The 20,037-nt window shown below is 35.8% G+C and overlaps 3 protein-coding genes across 5 annotated transcripts in view; 1 reads left to right on the top strand and 2 right to left on the bottom strand.

Moving 5' to 3' along the window:
- Positions 1-4,222, top strand: part of LOC132551681 (sorting nexin-25-like) — a 32,542-nt gene extending 28,320 nt beyond the window's left edge. For all 3 annotated transcript variants that reach the window (XM_060215861.1, XM_060215862.1, XM_060215860.1), the window contains 3 exons: positions 1,548-1,729; positions 2,244-2,344; positions 2,626-4,222. In XM_060215861.1, the coding sequence (XP_060071844.1) occupies positions 1,548-1,729; positions 2,244-2,344; positions 2,626-2,715 (373 nt within the window). In that variant the 3' untranslated portion in view covers positions 2,716-4,222. The remainder of the gene's footprint in view (positions 1-1,547; positions 1,730-2,243; positions 2,345-2,625) is intronic.
- Positions 4,223-4,255: 33 nt separating this feature from the next.
- On the bottom strand, positions 4,256-10,960 carry LOC132551682 (cytochrome P450 2J6-like). The gene is made up of 4 exons (XM_060215863.1): positions 10,612-10,960; positions 9,794-10,309; positions 5,324-5,764; positions 4,256-5,030 (listed from the first exon to the last, which is right to left on the bottom strand). The coding sequence occupies exons 1-4, from the start codon at positions 10,949-10,951 to the stop codon at positions 4,849-4,851; spliced, it is 1,479 nt and encodes a 492-aa protein (XP_060071846.1). The 5' UTR covers positions 10,952-10,960; the 3' UTR covers positions 4,256-4,848.
- A 2,663-nt stretch (positions 10,961-13,623) lies between these two features.
- Positions 13,624-20,037, bottom strand: part of LOC132551685 (cytochrome P450 2C31-like) — an 11,391-nt gene continuing 4,977 nt past the window's right edge. The window contains exons 2-4 of the mRNA XM_060215867.1: positions 19,052-19,558; positions 15,709-16,149; positions 13,624-13,952 (exon numbers count right to left, since the gene is read on the bottom strand). Of these exons, the coding sequence (XP_060071850.1) occupies positions 13,771-13,952; positions 15,709-16,149; positions 19,052-19,558 (1,130 nt within the window). The 3' untranslated portion in view covers positions 13,624-13,770. The remainder of the gene's footprint in view (positions 13,953-15,708; positions 16,150-19,051; positions 19,559-20,037) is intronic.

The raw sequence follows: 20,037 nt of genomic DNA, 5'->3' as shown, positions 1-20,037 counted from the left end.
TACGATATCAAGTCAGGTGTTCAGGTCATCTGTCACCATTACAATATCAAGTCAGGTGTTCAGGTCATCTGTCACCTTTAAGATATCAACTCATGTGTTCAGGTCAGCTGTCACCTTTACGATATCGAGTCAGGTGTTCAGGTCATCTGTCACCATTACAATATCAAGTCAGGTGTTCAGGTCATCTGTCACCTTTACGATATCAAGTCAGGTGTTCAGGTCATCTGTCACCATTACAATATCAAGTCAGGTGTTCAGGTCATCTGTCACCTTTATGATATCAAGTCAGGTGTTCAGGTCATCTGTCACCTTTACGATATCAAGTCAGGTGTTCAGGTCATCTGTCACCATTACAATATCAAGTCAGGTGTTCAGGTCATCTGTCACCTTTACGATATCAAGTCAGGTGTTCAGGTCATCTGTCACCATTACAATATCAAGTCAGGTGTTCAGGTCATCTGTCACCTTTACAATATCAAGTCAGGTGTTCAGGTCATCTGTCACCTTTATGATATCAAGTCAGGTGTTCAGGTCATCTGTCACCTTTATGATATCAAGTCAGGTGTTCAGGTCAGCTGACATCTTTACAATATTTTAACCTTTACGATATCAAGTCAGGAGTTCAGGTCAGTTGAAACCTTTACAATATCAAGTCTGGTGTAGGGATGCAGTGATGATTAGGACATAGCTTGTCTCATCAGACAGTTAGTTGAAGGGCACTGTGATAATTGGGTTATATCTTGTCTCAATAGACAGTTGAGGGACACTGTGATAATTGGGTTATATCTTGTCTCAATAGACAGTTGAGGGACACTGATACTTGGGTTATATCTTGTCTCTATAAACAGTTGAGGGACTCTGTGATAATTGGGTTATATCTTGTGCCTATAGACAGTTGAGGGACGCTGTGATAATTGGGTTATATCTTGTATCTATAGACAGTTGAGGGACACTGATACTTGGGTTATATCTTGTCTCTATAAACAGTTGAGGGACTCTGTGATAATTGGGTTATATCTTGTCTCTATAGACAGTTGAAGGGCACTGTGATAATTGGGTTATATCTTGTCTCAATAGACAGTTGAGGGACGCTGTGATAATTGGGTTATATCTTGTATCTATAGACAGTTGAGGGACGCTGTGATAATTGGGTTATATCTTGTCTCAATAGACAGTTGAGGGACTCTGTGATAATTGGGTTATATCTTGTGCCTATAGACAGTTGAGGGACGCTGTGATAATTGGGTTATATCTTGTCTCAATAGACAGTTGAAGGGCACTGTGATAATTGGGTTATATCTTGTCTCTATAGACAGTTGAGGGACTCTGTGATAATTGGGTTATATCTTGTCTCAATAGACAGTTGAGGGACACTGTGATAATTGGGTTATATCTTGTCTCTATAGACAGTTGAGGGACGCTGTGATAATTGGGTTATATCTTGTCTCTATAAACAGTTGAGGGACGCTGTGATAATTAGGTTATATCTTGTCTCTATAGACAGTTGAGGGACACTGTGATAATTGGGTTATATCTTTTCTCTATAGACAGTTGAGGGACACGGTAGACTGGATTTTCTCTGAACCTATGATCATATACTACATACGCATGTTCAAAGACTCAATGTGGCCAGATGGGAAGCTAGCTCCTTATACTGAGGCCAAAAGTGATGAGAAGAAATTTAGAACACGGATGGAGGCAAAGGAGAAATTTCTTACAAATATTCCAGGTAATTTTACACTCAATAGTGTATTTAGGAAATGTGGTTTTTACATATAATTTCTTGTTTTTTTTTCTTTTTTCACCTAAAAGTTGCCAGTCATTTCATTACTGTTTGTCAATAGAAGTGATATATTATAATCGAAATGAAACAGCATTTCATTTCATACAATTTTTTTTCTGAAATTTTGGAGTTTGATAAGTGTGATATCTTTTCTTTATCTTTAGAGTCAACAGCGTGTATTTATTTATGTGGACAGAGTCCAAGTTAGCTGTAGATTACAAATAACTTATCTTTAGAGTCAACAGCATGTATTTATTAAAGTGGACAGAGTCCAAGTTAGCTGTAGATTACAAATAACTTACCTGATGATATCTCAATGATATTTATTTTATTATATTTTGTTACAGCTAATAAAAAATTAGGTGGAAAAATAAATGGAACATGCTTTTTCTTACTTTCAAGAACTAAAACAGAACTGACTTCACAAATTGAAGTAATATCATTTGAAAATTTTTTCTAGATGCTCTGAAATCTTTACTTGGAGAAAATAATGCACGAAGAGGCTCTATCAAAGTGTTTGAAGTCCTTCAGGATACCAGATTAAACAAACACCTGTTTTATGTAAGTACTATCCACCCCGTCATTTACTTTTCACAGTATGAAAACTAATTTACGACACAACATAAATCCAAACAACTTTTGAGAATGCAAAAATCTATAACAATAGAAATATTTTATGTTTTTATAAACACAAGAAATCCATCCTTATTTTAAGTTATATATTTTGAATTTTCAAGATAAGGGGTTAGTTAATTGTGACTTGAGTGAGCTTTTATTAGTTAGAGAGAAAATGAAAAGCCTTAAAATAGGTTAAAATTCATATATTTTTTTTTTTTTTGTAGATTCTTTTGGAAGTGGTTTTGATGGAGATCTGCCCGGAGCTTAATGACTCTGAGACAATAATGTCATCTGCTGAAGTTATTTCATTATAATGGTAGTCATGGTTCCACTGAGACAATATTGTTATCTAGTCTTTACTGTATCGTGATAGTCATGGTTCCACTATGAATAATATCTAATTCCCGAAACGTTTGAAATGAGATTTTAAGCGTGACCTGATGGTCTGATGACCTGTATTACTAGCTATCAACAAAGAATGCTATTTACAGGAAAATCGTCACCTTGTTGCTTGATTTTGATGTTGAATAATGATTTGAGGATATACGTAAGCTGCATAATCAAATTTCCGTGATGGTGGGGAGATGTTTGTACAAGGTTAAAGCAGAATGGGGAAAGGAAATAGGCAGTGAGAAGGCACTTGATCACTCCTTATTCAATCTACTCACAAAGTATCTTGTATTGGTTCCACAATACAAATTTTTTAACATGTTGTAGACCTCATAGTTACTGTTGTTAGTGACATCCCACCTATATATTCTTGCCTGGACTTTTCCTTATTGATATCAATGAGGTATATTATCAATGTCTTCTTGCTCAATTTCCTGTAGTACAGGTATTCACCTTAGTTGGAATTTATAGTGATGACAAAAAATCTACTGCTGCTGTAGAATTTTCCTTTCTTCAGTCTAGGTTTTGGCAGAATGTCTGGATTTCATGTCTCAGAAAGGATTAATGATTTCTATTACGTTTGTCATGATTTGTTTATGCAGAATTTTTCTGAAGAGCTATTTTGTTAACATTTAGACATTTTGTCGAAGAGGATAACATTGGCATAATATCTGAAAGGTCATGTGTATAAAATTAAGGTCATCATACGTATTAAATTCATTAGCTAAGTAATAACTGATACTAATCTGTTAAACATAAAGAGAGAAGGATTGGGGTTATGATGTCACTTTGTATTTCAATTATGATAACAGTGAAAAATTTGAAAATAATGATAAAGTAAGGTAAAATATGGCATTATGATATTGGACTTGAAACAATGACTCTGAGATGATCATAATTGGGATGTGTTGATGTGCTATGATTTTACATGAAGTCATTTTATGTTGCATGTTGCTCTTCATTTTAAAGATACTGTAATGTTTATTTTCTTATGATGTACAAATGCTGCCATAAGGTGATGCTTATCTAGATGCATCAGAAACCTAATGTCAGATGTCCAAGGGAGATTTAAAATTGACATGTTAAAACAAAAAAAACACTTTTCAGTGGATTGCACATATACATATTTTTGTAGCTCTGTAATGGACACATGTGAAACTTATAACAGGAATGCTTCCAGATCTTGTCCATCTGTTTATTATATAAGTTATATGTCTGGCTGATGACATGTAGGCCTGTCAAATCATTGAACATTCCATAGATATAAGCCTGTTTCCATGAAGACCTCGTTTGTTATGTCAGTTTGTTTACTCATTTATATGTTTGTACAATATGATATATAAATAGTACATGAAATGTACAGATTTTTTCCTCTTACATACATGTAGTAGTGTGAAGGGATTTGTGCAATAAATAAACAAAATGAAACAATATGTGTTCTTCATGTTTTAATCAGGACTCATTTCATTTGTGTACTATGCTCAAATATCATTCAGAAAAATAATCAGACAGGTACCAGTTCCAAGATTAGACATATCTATCAAAATTAAATACTAGATAACTGCAATAGTGACCAGACCCCAGGGTGCCAAGATTAGACACATCTATCAAAATTACATACTAGATAACTCAAACAGTGACCAGACCCCAGGGTGCCAAGATTAGACACATCTATCAAAATTACATACTAGATAACTCAAACAGTGACCAGACCCCAGGGTGCCAAGATTAGACACATCTATCAAAATTACATACTAGATAACTCAAACAGTGACCAGACCCCAGGGTGCCAAGATTAGACACATCTATCAAAATTAAATACTAGATAACTGCAATAGTGACTAGACCCCAGGGTGCCAAGATTAGACACATCTAAAAAAAATTAAATACTAGATAACTACAATAGTGACCAGACCCCAGGGTGCCAAGATTAGACACATCTATCAAAGTAATTACGAGATAACTCCAACAGTGACCAGACCCTGAGATGAAGCAGTTCAACTGAAACACATTGATCAGTAGTATAAGCGGTTTTAAATGCTACTGATTCTAGTGGCTTATTTACGTGGTATAGCACGAATACGATATGGCATCGGACTGCTAGTAAGTCCCAGTCGCCCTTCCAGTGACGGAAACACGCCACTGTGCTCAAGTTGAAGGTCAAACTTCTGAACGAGCGATGTGACGAATAAGTACAATTCGAGCCTGGCTAGGGATTCTCCAAGACACACACGTCTACCTGTACAGTGTAAATGATAACATGTTAAACAGTTAACACCAAAAAAGCACATCTATTTACTTCATAAGGTATGAGGTTTTACGTTAATTGAACTCGCATTCATGCAAACACACTTTCAAATTAGCAATTTGCAACTGGACACTCAAAGAAAAACAACTCACAGTATAGAAGAAAGGATTTTGGGTATTCCCTTCGCCGATTTTCGAATTATATGACAATATTAAATACTGTGCATAAATTGCTGTGAGTTTTGAAGTTGACTTGTTTGCAAACAGCTAACGCATCGTACGTACCAATGGAGAAAGCGATCATTCTTTTATCACTGACAAACATTCCATCTGCATCAAGGAAACGGGTCGGGTCAAATGTTTCTGGTTCAGGAAATACTGCGGCATCTCCTAAAACGGAATCTAGGTTTGGAATTATCATAGCATTTTTAGGAATGATGAATCCTTGAAATGGTATATCTTTCTTCGCACCATGTTGGACCGAAAGTGGGACTATATTGGCGCAGCGAAGAACCTCGGCTAAGACCGCTTCAGTGAAGGGCAAGCTGGATCGGTCCGCACCAGTCACAGACCGGGATTGGCCGACGACATTGTTGATTTCTGTGAACATTCGGTCTTGTATGTCTGGGTGGTGGAGAAGGTACAAAACGCTGTATCTGACAGCAGTGGCGACTGTCTCAGTACCCGCCGCAAACAAATGCAACAGTGTTATTAACAGGTTGTCATCTGGGGAAGTAAACAATTATAAACCTTTAAAAAACGAATGATAAGGGATATCGAAGTGGTCAACACTATGTTCTAATTTGTGAAACATTTTAAATGCGATATGTTTGTATCAAAAGAGCCTTTCTTGTTGTTGATCTGTTGCACCAATTTGTATATCAATTAACATTGATACCCGGCTTCCTCTTACAATAAAATGATAAAATCGTAATGTTGCCAGAGCTGCTAAACGCAGCAGGTCGACCCCAAACCAGTCCATCTTTAATATTCATATTGGTAAAGGTAAAACCCGTTGTTAAGGAGATGATTGTAAAGGTAAAACCCGTTGTTAAGGAGTTGATTGTAAATGTAAAACCCACTGTTAAGGAGTTGATTGTAAATGTATAACCCACTGTTAAGGATTGATTGTAAATGTAAAACCCACTGTTAAGGATTGATTGTAAATGTATAACCCGCTGTTAAGGAGTTAATCGTAAATGTAAAACCCACTGTTAAGGATTGATTGTAAATGTATAACCCACTGTTAAGGAGTTGATTGTAAATGTATAACCCGCTGTTAAGGAGTTAATCGTGAATGTATAACCCGCTGTTTAGGAGTTAATCGTAAATGTAAAACCCGCTGTTAAGGATTGATTGTAAATGTAAAACCTACTGTTAAGGATTGATTGTAAATGTAAAACCCACTGTTAAGGATTGATAGTAAATGTAAAACCCGCTGTTTAGGAGTTGATCGTAAATGTAAAACCCACTGTTAAGGATTGATTGTAAATGTAAAACCCACTGTTAAGGATTGATTGTAAATGTAAAACACGCTGTTAAGGATTGATTGTAAATGTAAAACACGCTGTTAAGGAGTTAATCGTAAATGTAAAACCCGCTGTTAAGGAGTTAATCGTAAATGTAAAACACGTTGTTAAGGAGTTAATCGTAAATGTAAAACACGTTGTTAAGGAGTTAATAGGAGTTGATTGTAAATGTAAAACCCGCTGTTAAGGAGTTAATCGTAAATGTAAAACCCGTTGTTAAGGAGTTGATTGTAAATGTAAAACACGCTGTTAAGGAGTTAATCGTAAATGTAAAACCCGCTGTTAAGGAGTTAATCGTAAATGTAAAACACGTTGTTAAGGAGTTAATCGTAAATGTAAAACACGTTGTTAAGGAGTTAATAGGAGTTGATTGTAAATGTAAAACCCGCTGTTAAGGAGTTAATCGTAAATGTAAAACCCGTTGTTAAGGAGTTAATCGTAAATGTAAAACACGTTGTTAAGGAGTTAATCGTAAATGTAAAACCAGTTGTTAAGGAGTTAATCGTAAATGTAAAACCCGTTGTTAAGGAGTTAATCGTAAATGTAAAACACGTTGTTAAGGAGTTAATCGTAAATGTATAACCCGCTGTTAAGGAGTTAATAGGAGTTGATTGTAAAAGTATAACCCGCTGTTAAGGAGTTAATAGGAGTTGATTGTAAATGTATAACCCGCTGTTAAGGAGTTAATCGTAAATGTATAACCCGCTGTTAAGGATTGATTGTAAATGTAAAACCCGCTGTTAAGGAGTTGATTGTAAATGTAAAACCCACTGTTAAGGATTGATTGTAAATGTAAAACCCACTGTTAAGGATTGATTGTAAATGTATAACCCACTGTTAAGGATTGATTGTAAATGTAAAACCCACTGTTAAGGAGTTAATCGTAAATGTATGACCCACTGTTAAGGAGTTGATAGTAAATGTAAAACACGCCGTTAAGGATTGATTGTAAATATATAACCCGCTGTTAAGGAGTTGATTGTAAATATATAACCCGCTGTTAAGGAGTTAATCGTAAATGTAAAACCCACTGTTAAGGATTGATTGTAAATGTAAAACCCACTGTTAAGGAGTTAATCGTAAATGTATGACCCACTGTTAAGGAGTTGATAGTAAATGTAAAACACGCCGTTAAGGATTGATTGTAAATATATAACCCGCTGTTAAGGAGTTGATTGTAAATATATAACCCGCTGTTAAGGAGTTAATCGTAAATGTATATATAACCCGTGGTTAAGGAGTTAATCGTAAATGTATATATAACCCACTGTTAAGGAGTTAATCGTAAATGTATAACCCGCTGTTAAGGAGTTAATAGGAGTTAATCGTAAATGTAAAACCCGCTGTTAAGGAGTTAATCGTAAATGTAAAACCCGTTGTTAAGGAGTTAATCGTAAATGTAAAACCCGCTGTTAAGGATTGATTGTAAATGTAAAACACGTTGTTAAGGAGTTAATCGTAAATGTAAAACCCGCTGTTAAGGAGTTAATCGTAAATGTAAAACACGTTGTTAAGGAGTTAATCGTAAATGTATAACCCGCTGTTAAGGATTGATTGTAAATGTAAAACACGTTGTTAAGGAGTTAATCGTAAATGTAAAACCCGCTGTTAAGGAGTTAATCGTAACTGTATAACCCGCTGTTAAGGAGTTAATCGTAAATGTAAAACCCGCTGTTAAGGAGTTAATCGTAAATGTAAAACCCACTGTTAAGGAGTTAATCGTAAATGTAAAACCCACTGTTAAGGAGTTAATCGTAAATGTAAAACCCGCTGTTAAGGAGTTAATCGTAAATGTATAACCCGCTGTTAAGGAGTTAATCGTAAATGTAAAACCCACTGTTAAGGAGTTAATCGTAAATGTAAAACCCACTGTTAAGGAGTTAATCGTAAATGTAAAACCCGCTGTTAAGGAGTTAATCGTAAATGTAAAACCCACTGTTAAGGAGTTAATCGTAAATGTAAAACACGTTGTTAAGGAGTTAATCGTAAATGTAAAACACGTTGTTAAGGAGTTAATCGTAAATGTATAACCCGCTTTTAAGGAGTTAATCGTAAATGCAAAACACGTTGTTAAGGAGTTAATCGTTAATGTAAAACACGTTGTTAAGGAGTTAATCGTAAATGTAAAACACGTTGTTAAGGAGTTAATCGTAAATGTAAAACCCGCTGTTAAGGAGTTAATCGTAAATGTAAAACCCGCTGTTAAGGAGTTAATCGTAAATGTATAACCCGCTGTTAAGGAGTTAATCGTAAATGTAAAACCCGCTGTTAAGGAGTTAATCGTAAATGTATAACCCGCTGTTAAGGAGTTAATCGTAAATGTATAACCCGCTGTTAAGGAGTTAATCGTAAATGTATAACCCGTTGTTAAGGAGTTAATCGTAAATGTAAAACACGTTGTTAAGGAGTTAATCGTAAATGTAAAACCCACTGTTAAGGAGTTAATCGTAAATGGAAAACACGTTGTTAAGGAGTTAATCGTAAATGTATAACCCGTTGTTAAGGAGTTAATCGTAAATGTATAACCCGCTGTTAAGGAGTTAATCGTAAATGTATAACCCGCTGTTAAGGATTGATTGTAAATGTAAAACACGTTGTTAAGGAGTTAATCGTAAATGTAAAACACGTTGTTAAGGAGTTAATCGTAAATGTATAACCTGCTGTTAAGGAGTTGATTGTAAATGTATAACCCGCTGTTAAGGAGTTAATCGTAAATGTAAAACACGTTGTTAAGGAGTTAATCGTAAATGTAAAACCCGCTGTTAAGGATTGATTGTAAATGTATAACCCGCTGTTAAGGAGTTAATCGTAAATGTAAAACCAAACTGTGATCAATATTTTTGTTCAATCTGTTGATTGTACCATCTTTCAAAATGCTGGGCACAAAATGTGTTTTTTTTTTTATCCTGCGACTTTTGCCACGTCCAGTATAAATATTTAGGATACGTAGGATAAAGCATAAAGATCTTTGATAATTTGAAAAAGGAATTGTGGCTCCTGTTCGGAATAATATTTTGACCTTCATTTAAGTTTTCCAGTATCCAGACATTACCAAACAGATTAAAGCATTTGGTAAGTATACCTGACTCATTTATTCATTCACTTAGCATCTCACGACACTAATAGGGAAAAATCTTTATTTACAGGTGAATTTCTAAATGAGATTTAGAATTATCCGACTATTGTAGATTAGTCTGACCTGTTAACCTTTTTATTTTGATTTTACCTGTGAATATCTTTGTATCCGGCCCAGATCGGTGCTGCTCGTGAAGGAAAGCGTCTATAAAATCCCTTGTTTCGTTTTCATGAAAAGAGTCTCGGTGACTCTGTACCTGTTCAGAAAAGTAGTCCAAAAATTCGCTGAATAATGTCTTAAATCTTTTGATCTTGAACATATCGCCAGGTAAATATCGGAGGGCGGGGAAACAGCTAATCAATCCGGTCGGTTTGTTTATCGTCGCAGCTTCATCCAACAGCGTCACTAGCTGCAGAAACTTTCTATCATTGTGGTCAAATCTCTCACCAAACACAATGCTACAGATCACATTCGCTACACTGACATGGATGTTGTCGCCAAGGTCAAACGGTTCACAGCTGGTTTCCATAACGTGATCAATAAACACGTCAACCTCTTCATGTATCTTGGTTTCCAAAGATTTCTTTCCAAATCCAAATTCGCGCAATGCTTTGAGTACGAATGTTCTATTCTGTTTCCATAGTTCCCCTGAACTTGCCAGTAAACCTGTCAACAAGATATAATTGATAAAAATTTCATGTTTGTGATTCCCCTAAGATTACGATAGGTGTGCACGAGAAGATATTCAATTCATAAACAATTGAAATATTTTAGGATCAAACACATATAAATTGTGTTTTCATTTCTTTACTTCTTTTGCCTTGGAAGATCCATGTTTCTATATGGTTTCGTGGCAAGTTGTAAGATCAATCACATCACACAAGTTTTATGAGGCGATATATATTGTGATAGGATGCAGCGTTAATATAACACTGAAATTATAGCTACATGTACAGTATCAATTTTACCTTTTTCTTTAGAGAGTTCTACGATGACGAACGTTTCCGGTCTATCAGAGAAATCGTCAGCTCTTTTTACAAATGCTTCTTTTAGATTCTCATATCCGTTGATGACGACTATTGTCAATGTCCCGAGTTTGATGCTGAACACGTCCCCGTATTTCCGACGAAGGTTTCTGAAAATTTCTGTTGGTTTCCCCCTTTTCATTAATCTGATACTCCCAAACACTGGTAAACCGTAGGGACCAGGGGGGAGATTCTTTCGTCGTATCAGCCATTTCAAGCTTAGAATCAAAGCAGTAAAAATGACTAGCAGTACTGTGACATCAAACGAACCACTTGCAGTCATGTTGGCAAATGGTGGGATGACAATAAATATGAAATCCTACCATCGGTTGCCTTTCATAGGAGGAAGCAGTTCGTACGCGGAAAGGGTTTAGATTTGTGTAAAATATCCCTCTTAAGTTATTTCCTAAACCTGACGATGTACAGGATATCAACTCTTATAATCGCTGTTTTACAACTGTTAAGCTGAACATGTCCCTACTTACACGCTTGACTATTACAACAAATCTAAATTACTGTTACTTTGTTTTGATATGATTATCTAGATAATTGATTTTTCTTAATTTGAAACTTAATTTGAATAACTGAATTAGAGTATACAATATCTGTTAGAAATCTTACACGTTACGTAGTGGATGAGTGTAGGGATGTTCGTGCCTTGTATTATGTATTAAATACTTTGAAATAAGGAAAACAAAACTAAGGTACTGATCAATGTATCAGATTAACCGACTTGTATGACAATTGATAGAATTGTCCGTAGATATGCCTCCCCCAGTGAACATTATACCTATAACATCGACTATTCCTCGTCGACAAGAGCTTAACAACAGGAAGGAGACTACTAGTTTTCTTGATATCACGTAACAAGAAGAGACTGGATTCGACCGGTAGTATTCAATATTGCCTTAATCGGAATATACCAGCTGTCTGTTGATGTTTAGTCCTCAATTATCACCCTTTCTAGGCAATACTAAAAGGACCTTTCTTAGATTTGATAAATTTCTATTGGTTATAAGTGGCGACCTTTTAATTTTTGGACTGACCAGAAAAACAAAATATATGAAAGGCGGCCACCTTAGATTTTGGTTATTGAAATCTGTTATTTTCTTTGTTTAATTACATCATGGATCTTTCTCAAAATTAATGTAGATGTTCCATATGTTTCTAGTTGTGATTTGAAAATGTTAGGACTGATTAAAAACAAAAACAAAAAATGCACGCAAAATACAATAATAAAAACAAAACAAAATCGCTAAGAGGCCGCCATCTTTGATTTTAGCTTTACAAGTTTGTTATCATATTTCTTGAGAACTACTGAATGGATATTTCTCAATTTTCGTATGTAGAATCCAACTGGTCCCTAGTTGTGCCTTTTTCATAATGAAAATTTGTTATTGCTATTTCTTCAGAAGCCCTTGTTGGTTCTGTCCTAAATATCACAAGAGTAGGTTCAACTTGGTCTGTATTTGTGCACTTTTAATTTTGGAACTGATCAGATAAAAATAGCTGACTGGTGGATTTTGAATATGAAGGTGTGTTTACGTTTAAAGTGCTAAATGATCTCTCTCAAAATTCATATATAAGCTTCCATTGGTTTTAAATTGTGCCAGTGGTGCCCCTCCAGTTTTGAGACTGATCAGGACGACAGGCGGCCATATTGAATTTTAGAATAGATAGTTCCTAAATTTCATTTGTAGAATTCACTTTGTCCCTATCCTAGTTATACTGTTCCTATTATTGAACTGATCAGAAAATCAAAATACAAAGACAACCGTCTTGCATTTGGTAGTTTAAGAATAGTGTCCATATATCTTGAGAAGTATTCTAAATTTTCATATGATTAAGAGCAAATAATGATGTTAATGAAAAAATAAGAGTAATGAAGGAAAAAGAAAGGGAAACATAAAAAAAATATGAATATTACACAACAACAGGTTTCTTTTCACCTGTCAACCCAACTGTGCATTTTGTACACAATACGCTCCCATTACTGACGGTTTCTTTGGAAAGTTGTTTTATTATTTCTACGTAAAATGCAGAAAAAAGAAATACCAACGGCATGTCCTGCAGACAGCCTACAGTGCCCTTTTTGGAAATGACGTCATCAGCCAAGGAAGGGACATTACATTTCTCTGTCTATCAACTCTTTCTCTTCATGTACCGTTGACCACTTGACTGTCAATAAAACATACAGATTTCAAATTCCGATGGGAATGTAAGATGGACATTGACAATAATTCTCTTGTTGGTAAAGACGTCATCAGTATATATCTGAGTGTGAACAGTTAAGTAAAATTGGACGGTTGTGCGCGAGTGATTTCTGTTCAACGAGTTATCTCAGTGAAGCGGTATGTAATCCCCCTGTGTCGTATCCTTTTGTCCTTTTGTGTAATAAAGCAGTAGTGTCGTTCTAACTTAACAAGTACTTATCACTTCCTGGTCAGACTTATATCAAACTAACAACATTTGCGTACATACAGATTTATAAACATAATAACACTTCTCGCTGGTCGGCGGTGTTCGATCCGCTTTGTAGTGACAACATAAGTCAGACTAAATTTTATTAAAGGACAATGGAAATAAGAAGATAAACACAAGAATAACGTGTATAATGATGTATTTTGTGAAGACGAATTGAAATCTGTATAACGTTTGACATGAAATTAGAAATGTCAGACTCAACTTCCGATTACTATAATATGATGAGATTTAATCGATATTGAATCCATTTAAGACAAAATCAACACACAATGATTACAGTCAAAAGAAACACAGTGCTAGGGTTTTTTTATCCGAAGTACGAACGAAACAAAATCAAGATGACAGAAGTAATCGGTTCTAATTATCATGGTGTTGGTGAAAGGCTAAAGAACAAAAGAAAATAAAGAATTAAAAAATCCATTGAAATTCTACTGTTTCATTTCTAGAATATTACTGTGAATCTGTGTATAAAGTCCTTTAAAAATGATTTTGTTATATGAACGATTACGAAGATTTCTGTCTAATTTGAAAAAAAAGTCGTGAAAATAGCACACCAACAGGAACGCCCATATATCGCACATAGCGCTGATGTACATAAAACTGGTATTAAGTCACATATCAGTTCCTGGGTACTGCCCTGAATTTATAAGGATAAGGGCCGTAGGTTATGCCGAAAATACCCTCCTCTGAGGGTAGATTGTTGGGGTCGTCAGGTTGAACTTCAAATCTCTGTACAAAGGAGGTAAGAAACAGATACATCTCCATTCTCGCCAATGCCTCTCCAAGACACACTCGTCTCCCTGCCAAAGGAAACACTACTTGTATTTATCTGTCGATATGTCAGAGTATCAGCATTCACATTATACACCAAAGATAAAAACAATAATAATTGATTTAGAAACATTGTATTTAGGTTGGTTTCATATCTTTATCGTCCTAACACCAGCTATGGTCATTTAAGGACGACCTTTTTGGTCTGCAACTTTAAGTTTCTTCATTTCACTTTGGTGCATATACATTGTAAGTTTACTACTTCACCTGCAATACAGGATAGTTTTATAATAGTTTGTATGTAAGTAACAACAACACAATTATACACCAGAACAGAAATTAATCGCACTGCACATAATTCATAACAGCAAAACAGAGTATGTGTAATTTTCCGGTCATTTTCCCAGTAAACAGTAACATCATATTATTTGTTTAAATATTCAACAATAGTTAAACTAATTCGTTAATCAAGTGACTTATATCATTAAGTAATCGAACATTAACCAAAGGGAATGTCGGCACACCAATAAATTTTGCAAAATTTGCAAGAGTCTGAGACCAACAGAGGCCAACTAAGGCCTGATCCAGAAAAAATACGTACGATTTTATATCTTTTATATTACATATTTATATTTTATAAATAAAAGTATAATTAAGTATTACACAAGGTAAATCATGTAAGCATTGTCTTCTTTCTATGTAAATTCGGGTAGGTACAGTAGTATTTCCCGGAATAAACATACGTCCTAATACACATACAGACTTATACCCTAGTGCGTTTTATATGTGGCTCAAAAAGAAGAAAACGCTAAGAAACCAGCAATGCGGCTTATACTCGGGTATAATTTATAGTCCGGAAAATAACGATACTAAGATTGTTGCATTTCAATTGGTAACGAAACCAAAATGTGAACACATTTGACCACGACTGCTATTTTCAATATCACTATACCATTTTTGTATAAGCTGGTAATGAAATGTTGAACTCATTACTCATTAGTTTTTATTCATCGCATCTAACTAATTAGTTTTTTCAGACCCCGAATCCAATGGTGAATCTAGTAGTATAGGATATAACAAAGTATCAAATAATTTCTGTTGTAAGTCAACAAAAAGCATTTATTATTTTTTCTACAAAAGGCAAAAACTTCGTATTGTGCTTGTTCTGGTAAGTTTGGGAGGTTGCAATATGTTCGTGTAAGCCTCCTTGTGATAGAACGGAACTGAAGTCGACTTTATAGCCCTGCCATTCTGAAATATACCGCCGAAGGAACACAGCAGGACACCCTACCCAGTCACATTAAACTGACAAGAAGCAGTCGTTACTCTACCATAATGCTGATCGTTAAGCACCAAGTAATGACTTGAATTTTAACAATTTGGTGTGTCTCGGCCAGTGAACAAAGCCCAAAGTCTTCTTTTCAAGGGTAAACGCTCAACTTAAGACCAAAATTGAGACAGTGTCAAGAGATTTCACGAAGAAGAAAGATCTATTAGAAAAGATGCCTGGTACACAGGTAAAATTCTTACATCCTACCCTTTTCTTTTTCTCATGTTTATTATGTATTGGCAGCACATGCATTCTGCATACATTCTGTATCACGATTTCTATCTTAATATATCATGTCTTCACTTCACTCTGTGCTTAAAATTTAATTTTCTAACATAATACCTTCTGATTTACTCGCTCGAGCTTGATTCTATGCTCACATACCCTTTTAGGAAAAGCTTTGTACCCTGGTTCTGGTTCCTACACAGTTATGTTTTACAGAATGTCAGACTTACCAAGGGAGAAAGCAACGACTTTTTCAGCACCACAGAATCGTCCTTGTTGGTCTAAAAATCTGGTCGGGTCGAATTGGTCGGGGTTCGGGAAAATGTCCGGATCACTTAATATCGAGTCCAAATTAGGAAGAATTGTGGAATCTTTTGGAATGCGATATCCCCTGAAGTAAATATCCTTCAATGATCCATGCGGTACAGAGAGGGGGACTATATTGGTACGGCGGAGGATTTCTGTGAGAAACGCTTCACAATAGTGCATATTAGGTCTGTCAGCAACGGTTGGCGGACGGGACAGCCCGACGACTGATTCTATTTCCTGAAACAAACGAGTCTGCATGTCCGGGTTCCTTAGTAAATAAACAATAGCCCAGCGAATCGTTGTAGTGGTAGTCTCCGTTCCCGCCAAAAACAGATGAAGAATGATGAAGTGTAAATTATCGTCTGAAATTTAATGACAAGATTTTATAAACATTAAATGATACCGATGACAATGCATACCTTAGCGAGCTTTTTAATAGACGAGCTATATTAAAGGATTAATACGTCATTAAAGCTATTTTAAGTTATAAACCTAAATCTAATGAAAACCTTGTATTTCTCTAAAGAAGAGAAAGTTATTTACTTTACACTAACACGGAAGTTCGAGTCCAAAAGGAACCCAAAGCTCTTACAAAAAGGTATTAGCTTCGCCCAGAAGCATGCATGAGTATTTTAGTTGGTATGTGTTACAATATAATACAAATGGCTGACCGTAGCGAATTTTCGACTCGCTAGAGGATATTATACAAAAGATCGTTAAAATCGTTAAGAACAAAATCACCAGAGTGACATTTAAGCCCATTCAACATAAGCAAAGCTGTTGAAAGGTAGAAAACGACAAACGGAGCTGTCTCACTTCAGACGAATGGCAAAATATTGCTCTACTCCAACTAGACAGTGGTTCAAAAAGACGCTCAAAGTTGCACTAGCTACCACGCAGACATGGCGACTTCAGCTTACTCTTGTAACCACTTTATACAACGACATTGTGTACATGTATGACTTTGCCATCAATTAACTAACTGCGATAATACTTTTCTTTACATGACGCATGTAGTTGTAGAGTGGGAAATCTCTATACTGTTGTATCTGTGATATACAAATACTGTACCTGCCGCGTTGAAGCCTAAATTAGGGGGCAATTTATATGGTGATTAATATATACACTCGAATACAGGGTTATCTATACAGAACAACATGTACATTTGAACACAGTGTTATGTATATAGAACAAAAGTACATCTGAACGCATGGTTATATACACAGAACAAAAATACACCTGAACAAAGTGTTATCTACACAGAACAAAAATACACCTGAACGCATGGCTATCCACACAGAACAAAAGTACACCTGAACGCATGGTTATATACACAGAACAAAAATACACCTGAACGCATGGCTATCTACACAGAACAAAAGTACACCTGAACGCATGGTTATATACACAGAACAAAAACACACCTGAACGCATGGCTATATACACAGAACAAAAGTACACCTGAACGCATTGTTATTTACACAGAACAAAAATACACCAGAACGCGTGGTTATCTACACAGAACAAAAGTACACCTGAACGCATTGTTATTTACACAGAACAAAAATACACCAGAACGCGTGGTTATCTACACAGAACAAAAGTACACCTGAACGCATTGTTATATGCACAGAACAAAAATACACCTGAACGCATGGCTATATACACAGAACAAAAGTACACCTGAACGCATGGCTATATACACAGAACAAAAGTACACCTGAACGCATGGTTATATACACAGAACAAAAATACACCTGAACGCGTGGTTTTCTACACAGAACAAAAGTACACCTGAACGCATTGTTATTTACACAGAACAAAAGTACACCTGAACGCATGGTTATCTACACAGAACAAAAATACACCAGAACGCGTGGTTATCTACACAGAACAAAAGTACAACTGAACGCATGGTTATCTACACAGAACAAAAATACACCAGAACGTATGTCTATCTACACAGAACAAAAATACACCAGAACGTATGTCTATCTACACAGAACAAAAGTACACCTGAACGCATGGTTATATACACAGAACAAAAATACACCTGAACGCATGGCTATATACACAGAACAAAAATACACCTGAACGCATTGTTATATACACAGAACAAAAGTACACCTGAACGCATGGTTATCTACACAGAACAAAAATACACCAGAACGCATGGTTATCTACACAGAACAAAAGTACACCTGAACGCATGGTTATCTACATAGAACAAAAATACACCAGAACGCATGTCTTTCTACACAGAACAAAAGTACACCTGAACGCATGGCTATATACACAGAACAAAAATACACCTGAACGCATGGTTATATACACAGAACAAAAGTACACCTGAACGCATTGTTATTTACACAGAACAAAAGTACACCTGAACGCATGGTTATCTACACAGAACAAAAATACACCAGAACGCGTGGTTATCTACACAGAACAAAAGTACACCAGAACGCATGGTTATCTACACAGAACAAAAATACACCTGAACGCATGGTTATCTACAAAGAACAAAAATACACCAGAACGCATGTCTTTCTACACAGAACAAAAGTACACCTGAACGCATGGTTATATACACAGAACAAAAATACACCTGAACGCATGGCTATATACACAGAACAAAAGTACAACTGAACGCATGGTTATCTACACAGAACAAAAATACACCAGAACGCATGTCTTTCTACACAGAACAAAAGTACACCTGAACGCATGGCTATATACACAGAACAAAAATACACCTGAACGCATGGCTATATACACAGAACAAAAGTACACCTGAACGCATTGTTATATACACAGAACAAAAATACACCAGAACGCGTGGTTATCTACACAGAACAAAAGTACAACTGAACGCATGGTTATCTACACAGAACAAAAATACACCAGAACGTATGTCTATCTACACAGAACAAAAATACACCAGAACGTATGTCTATCTACACAGAACAAAAGTACACCTGAACGCATGGCTATATACACAGAACAAAAGTACACCTGAACGCATGGCTATCTATACAGGGCAATTCGTACACCGGAACACGTTTTTATACAGAACAATGCGTACTCTTGACAAAGGGTTATCCATACAGAACAATAGGTATACCTAGACACACGCTTATCTATACAGAACACTGCATCCATCTGATCCCATTGTTATCTATACAAAACAATACGTATACATGAGGACCTGGTTTTCTATGCAGAATAACATGTATATCTGCTTTTCAAAACAATAATACCTACATCTGTACACAGGGTTGTTGTCGTGTTTCGGTTGTTCCTTTATAAAAGCATCTATAAGATCTTGCGTAGAGTTCGGATCAAACATCTTTTTGTGTTTCTCAACTGACATCTTGAAGTATTCTCTTAATTGTGTTAAGTTCTTAAAAAACGTTTTAATACCGAACATATCCCCTGGTAGAAATCGTAACACAGGGAGCGTATTTACGATACTTGTAGGGCTGGCAGATTGTAAATCGATTTTGCTTAGTAGCCACTTAAAGTCCTTGTCGTCGTGCTCAAAACGTTGTCCGAATACAATACTGCATATGACGTTGGACACACAAGAATGCGCAAGAGTGTTGATATCAAATGGTTCACCATTGCTTTGGCCAATGACATCCAAGAACACATCGACCTCTTCCTTGATTTTACCCTCCAGTGATTTTTTCCCGAATCCGAACTCCCGGAGAGCAGTCAGTGAGAAGGTTCTCGTTTGTTTCCAGTGGTCTCCCGAACTTGCAAGTAAACCTGAAAAAATTATGTCACTTTTTAACAAAAAAAAATACCTTTAATGGGATAAAAAAAAAAGCAATTTCCATTCAAACGAATTACAATGTACATGAAAGCGGGCTGAGGATGGACGCAGGTGTCTAAGAATTGCCTTTTACAGGGTGCTATCTTTGGCCCTTCTTTTTCTTTCTCTGCTTGATGAAAAGTTGCCAAAGCGAATGTATTGTTCGACTTCTCCGGAGCAGCCTCCATCACCGACAACTGAAATTTAGGAATGCTGAAAAACTTTTTATTCAAAGTTTTACGTTTTGCTCATTTCCTTGGAATATAAAGTTGCATTATAGTATGGACAATTTATAAGAAATTACTATAGAAATGATATAGAATATCTCGTGCAATTTACGTTATTGACTACTAATGCCTTGTCCTCGCCAATCTGCCACTGTGGAGTCCACAACAGCAGTTTTCCTACATATTTTTTATCAGCACGGCTAAAA

This window comes from Ylistrum balloti, unplaced genomic scaffold (assembly GCF_031769215.1).
Source record: "Ylistrum balloti isolate Yb309-2 unplaced genomic scaffold, AGI_CSIRO_Ybal_v1 Utg370210, whole genome shotgun sequence".
NCBI classification, from domain to species: domain Eukaryota; kingdom Metazoa; phylum Mollusca; class Bivalvia; order Pectinida; family Pectinidae; genus Ylistrum; species Ylistrum balloti.
The sequence above is the reverse complement of the archived record's forward strand: the minus strand, read 5'-3'. Positions and strand labels throughout refer to the sequence as shown.

Excerpts from the sequence above, each read along its gene's own strand:
- LOC132551682 (XM_060215863.1), bottom strand. The coding sequence starts at position 10,951 with ATGACTGCAAGTGGTTCGTTTGATGTCACAGTACTGCTAGTCATTTTT. Across the intron at positions 10,310-10,611 it reads AGAACTCTCTAAAGAAAAAG|GTTTACTGGCAAGTTCAGGG; the intron begins GTAAAATTGATA and ends TCTTGTTGACAG. Across the intron at positions 5,765-9,793 it reads GGATACAAAGATATTCACAG|ATGACAACCTGTTAATAACA; the intron begins GTAAAATCAAAA and ends TTACTTCCCCAG.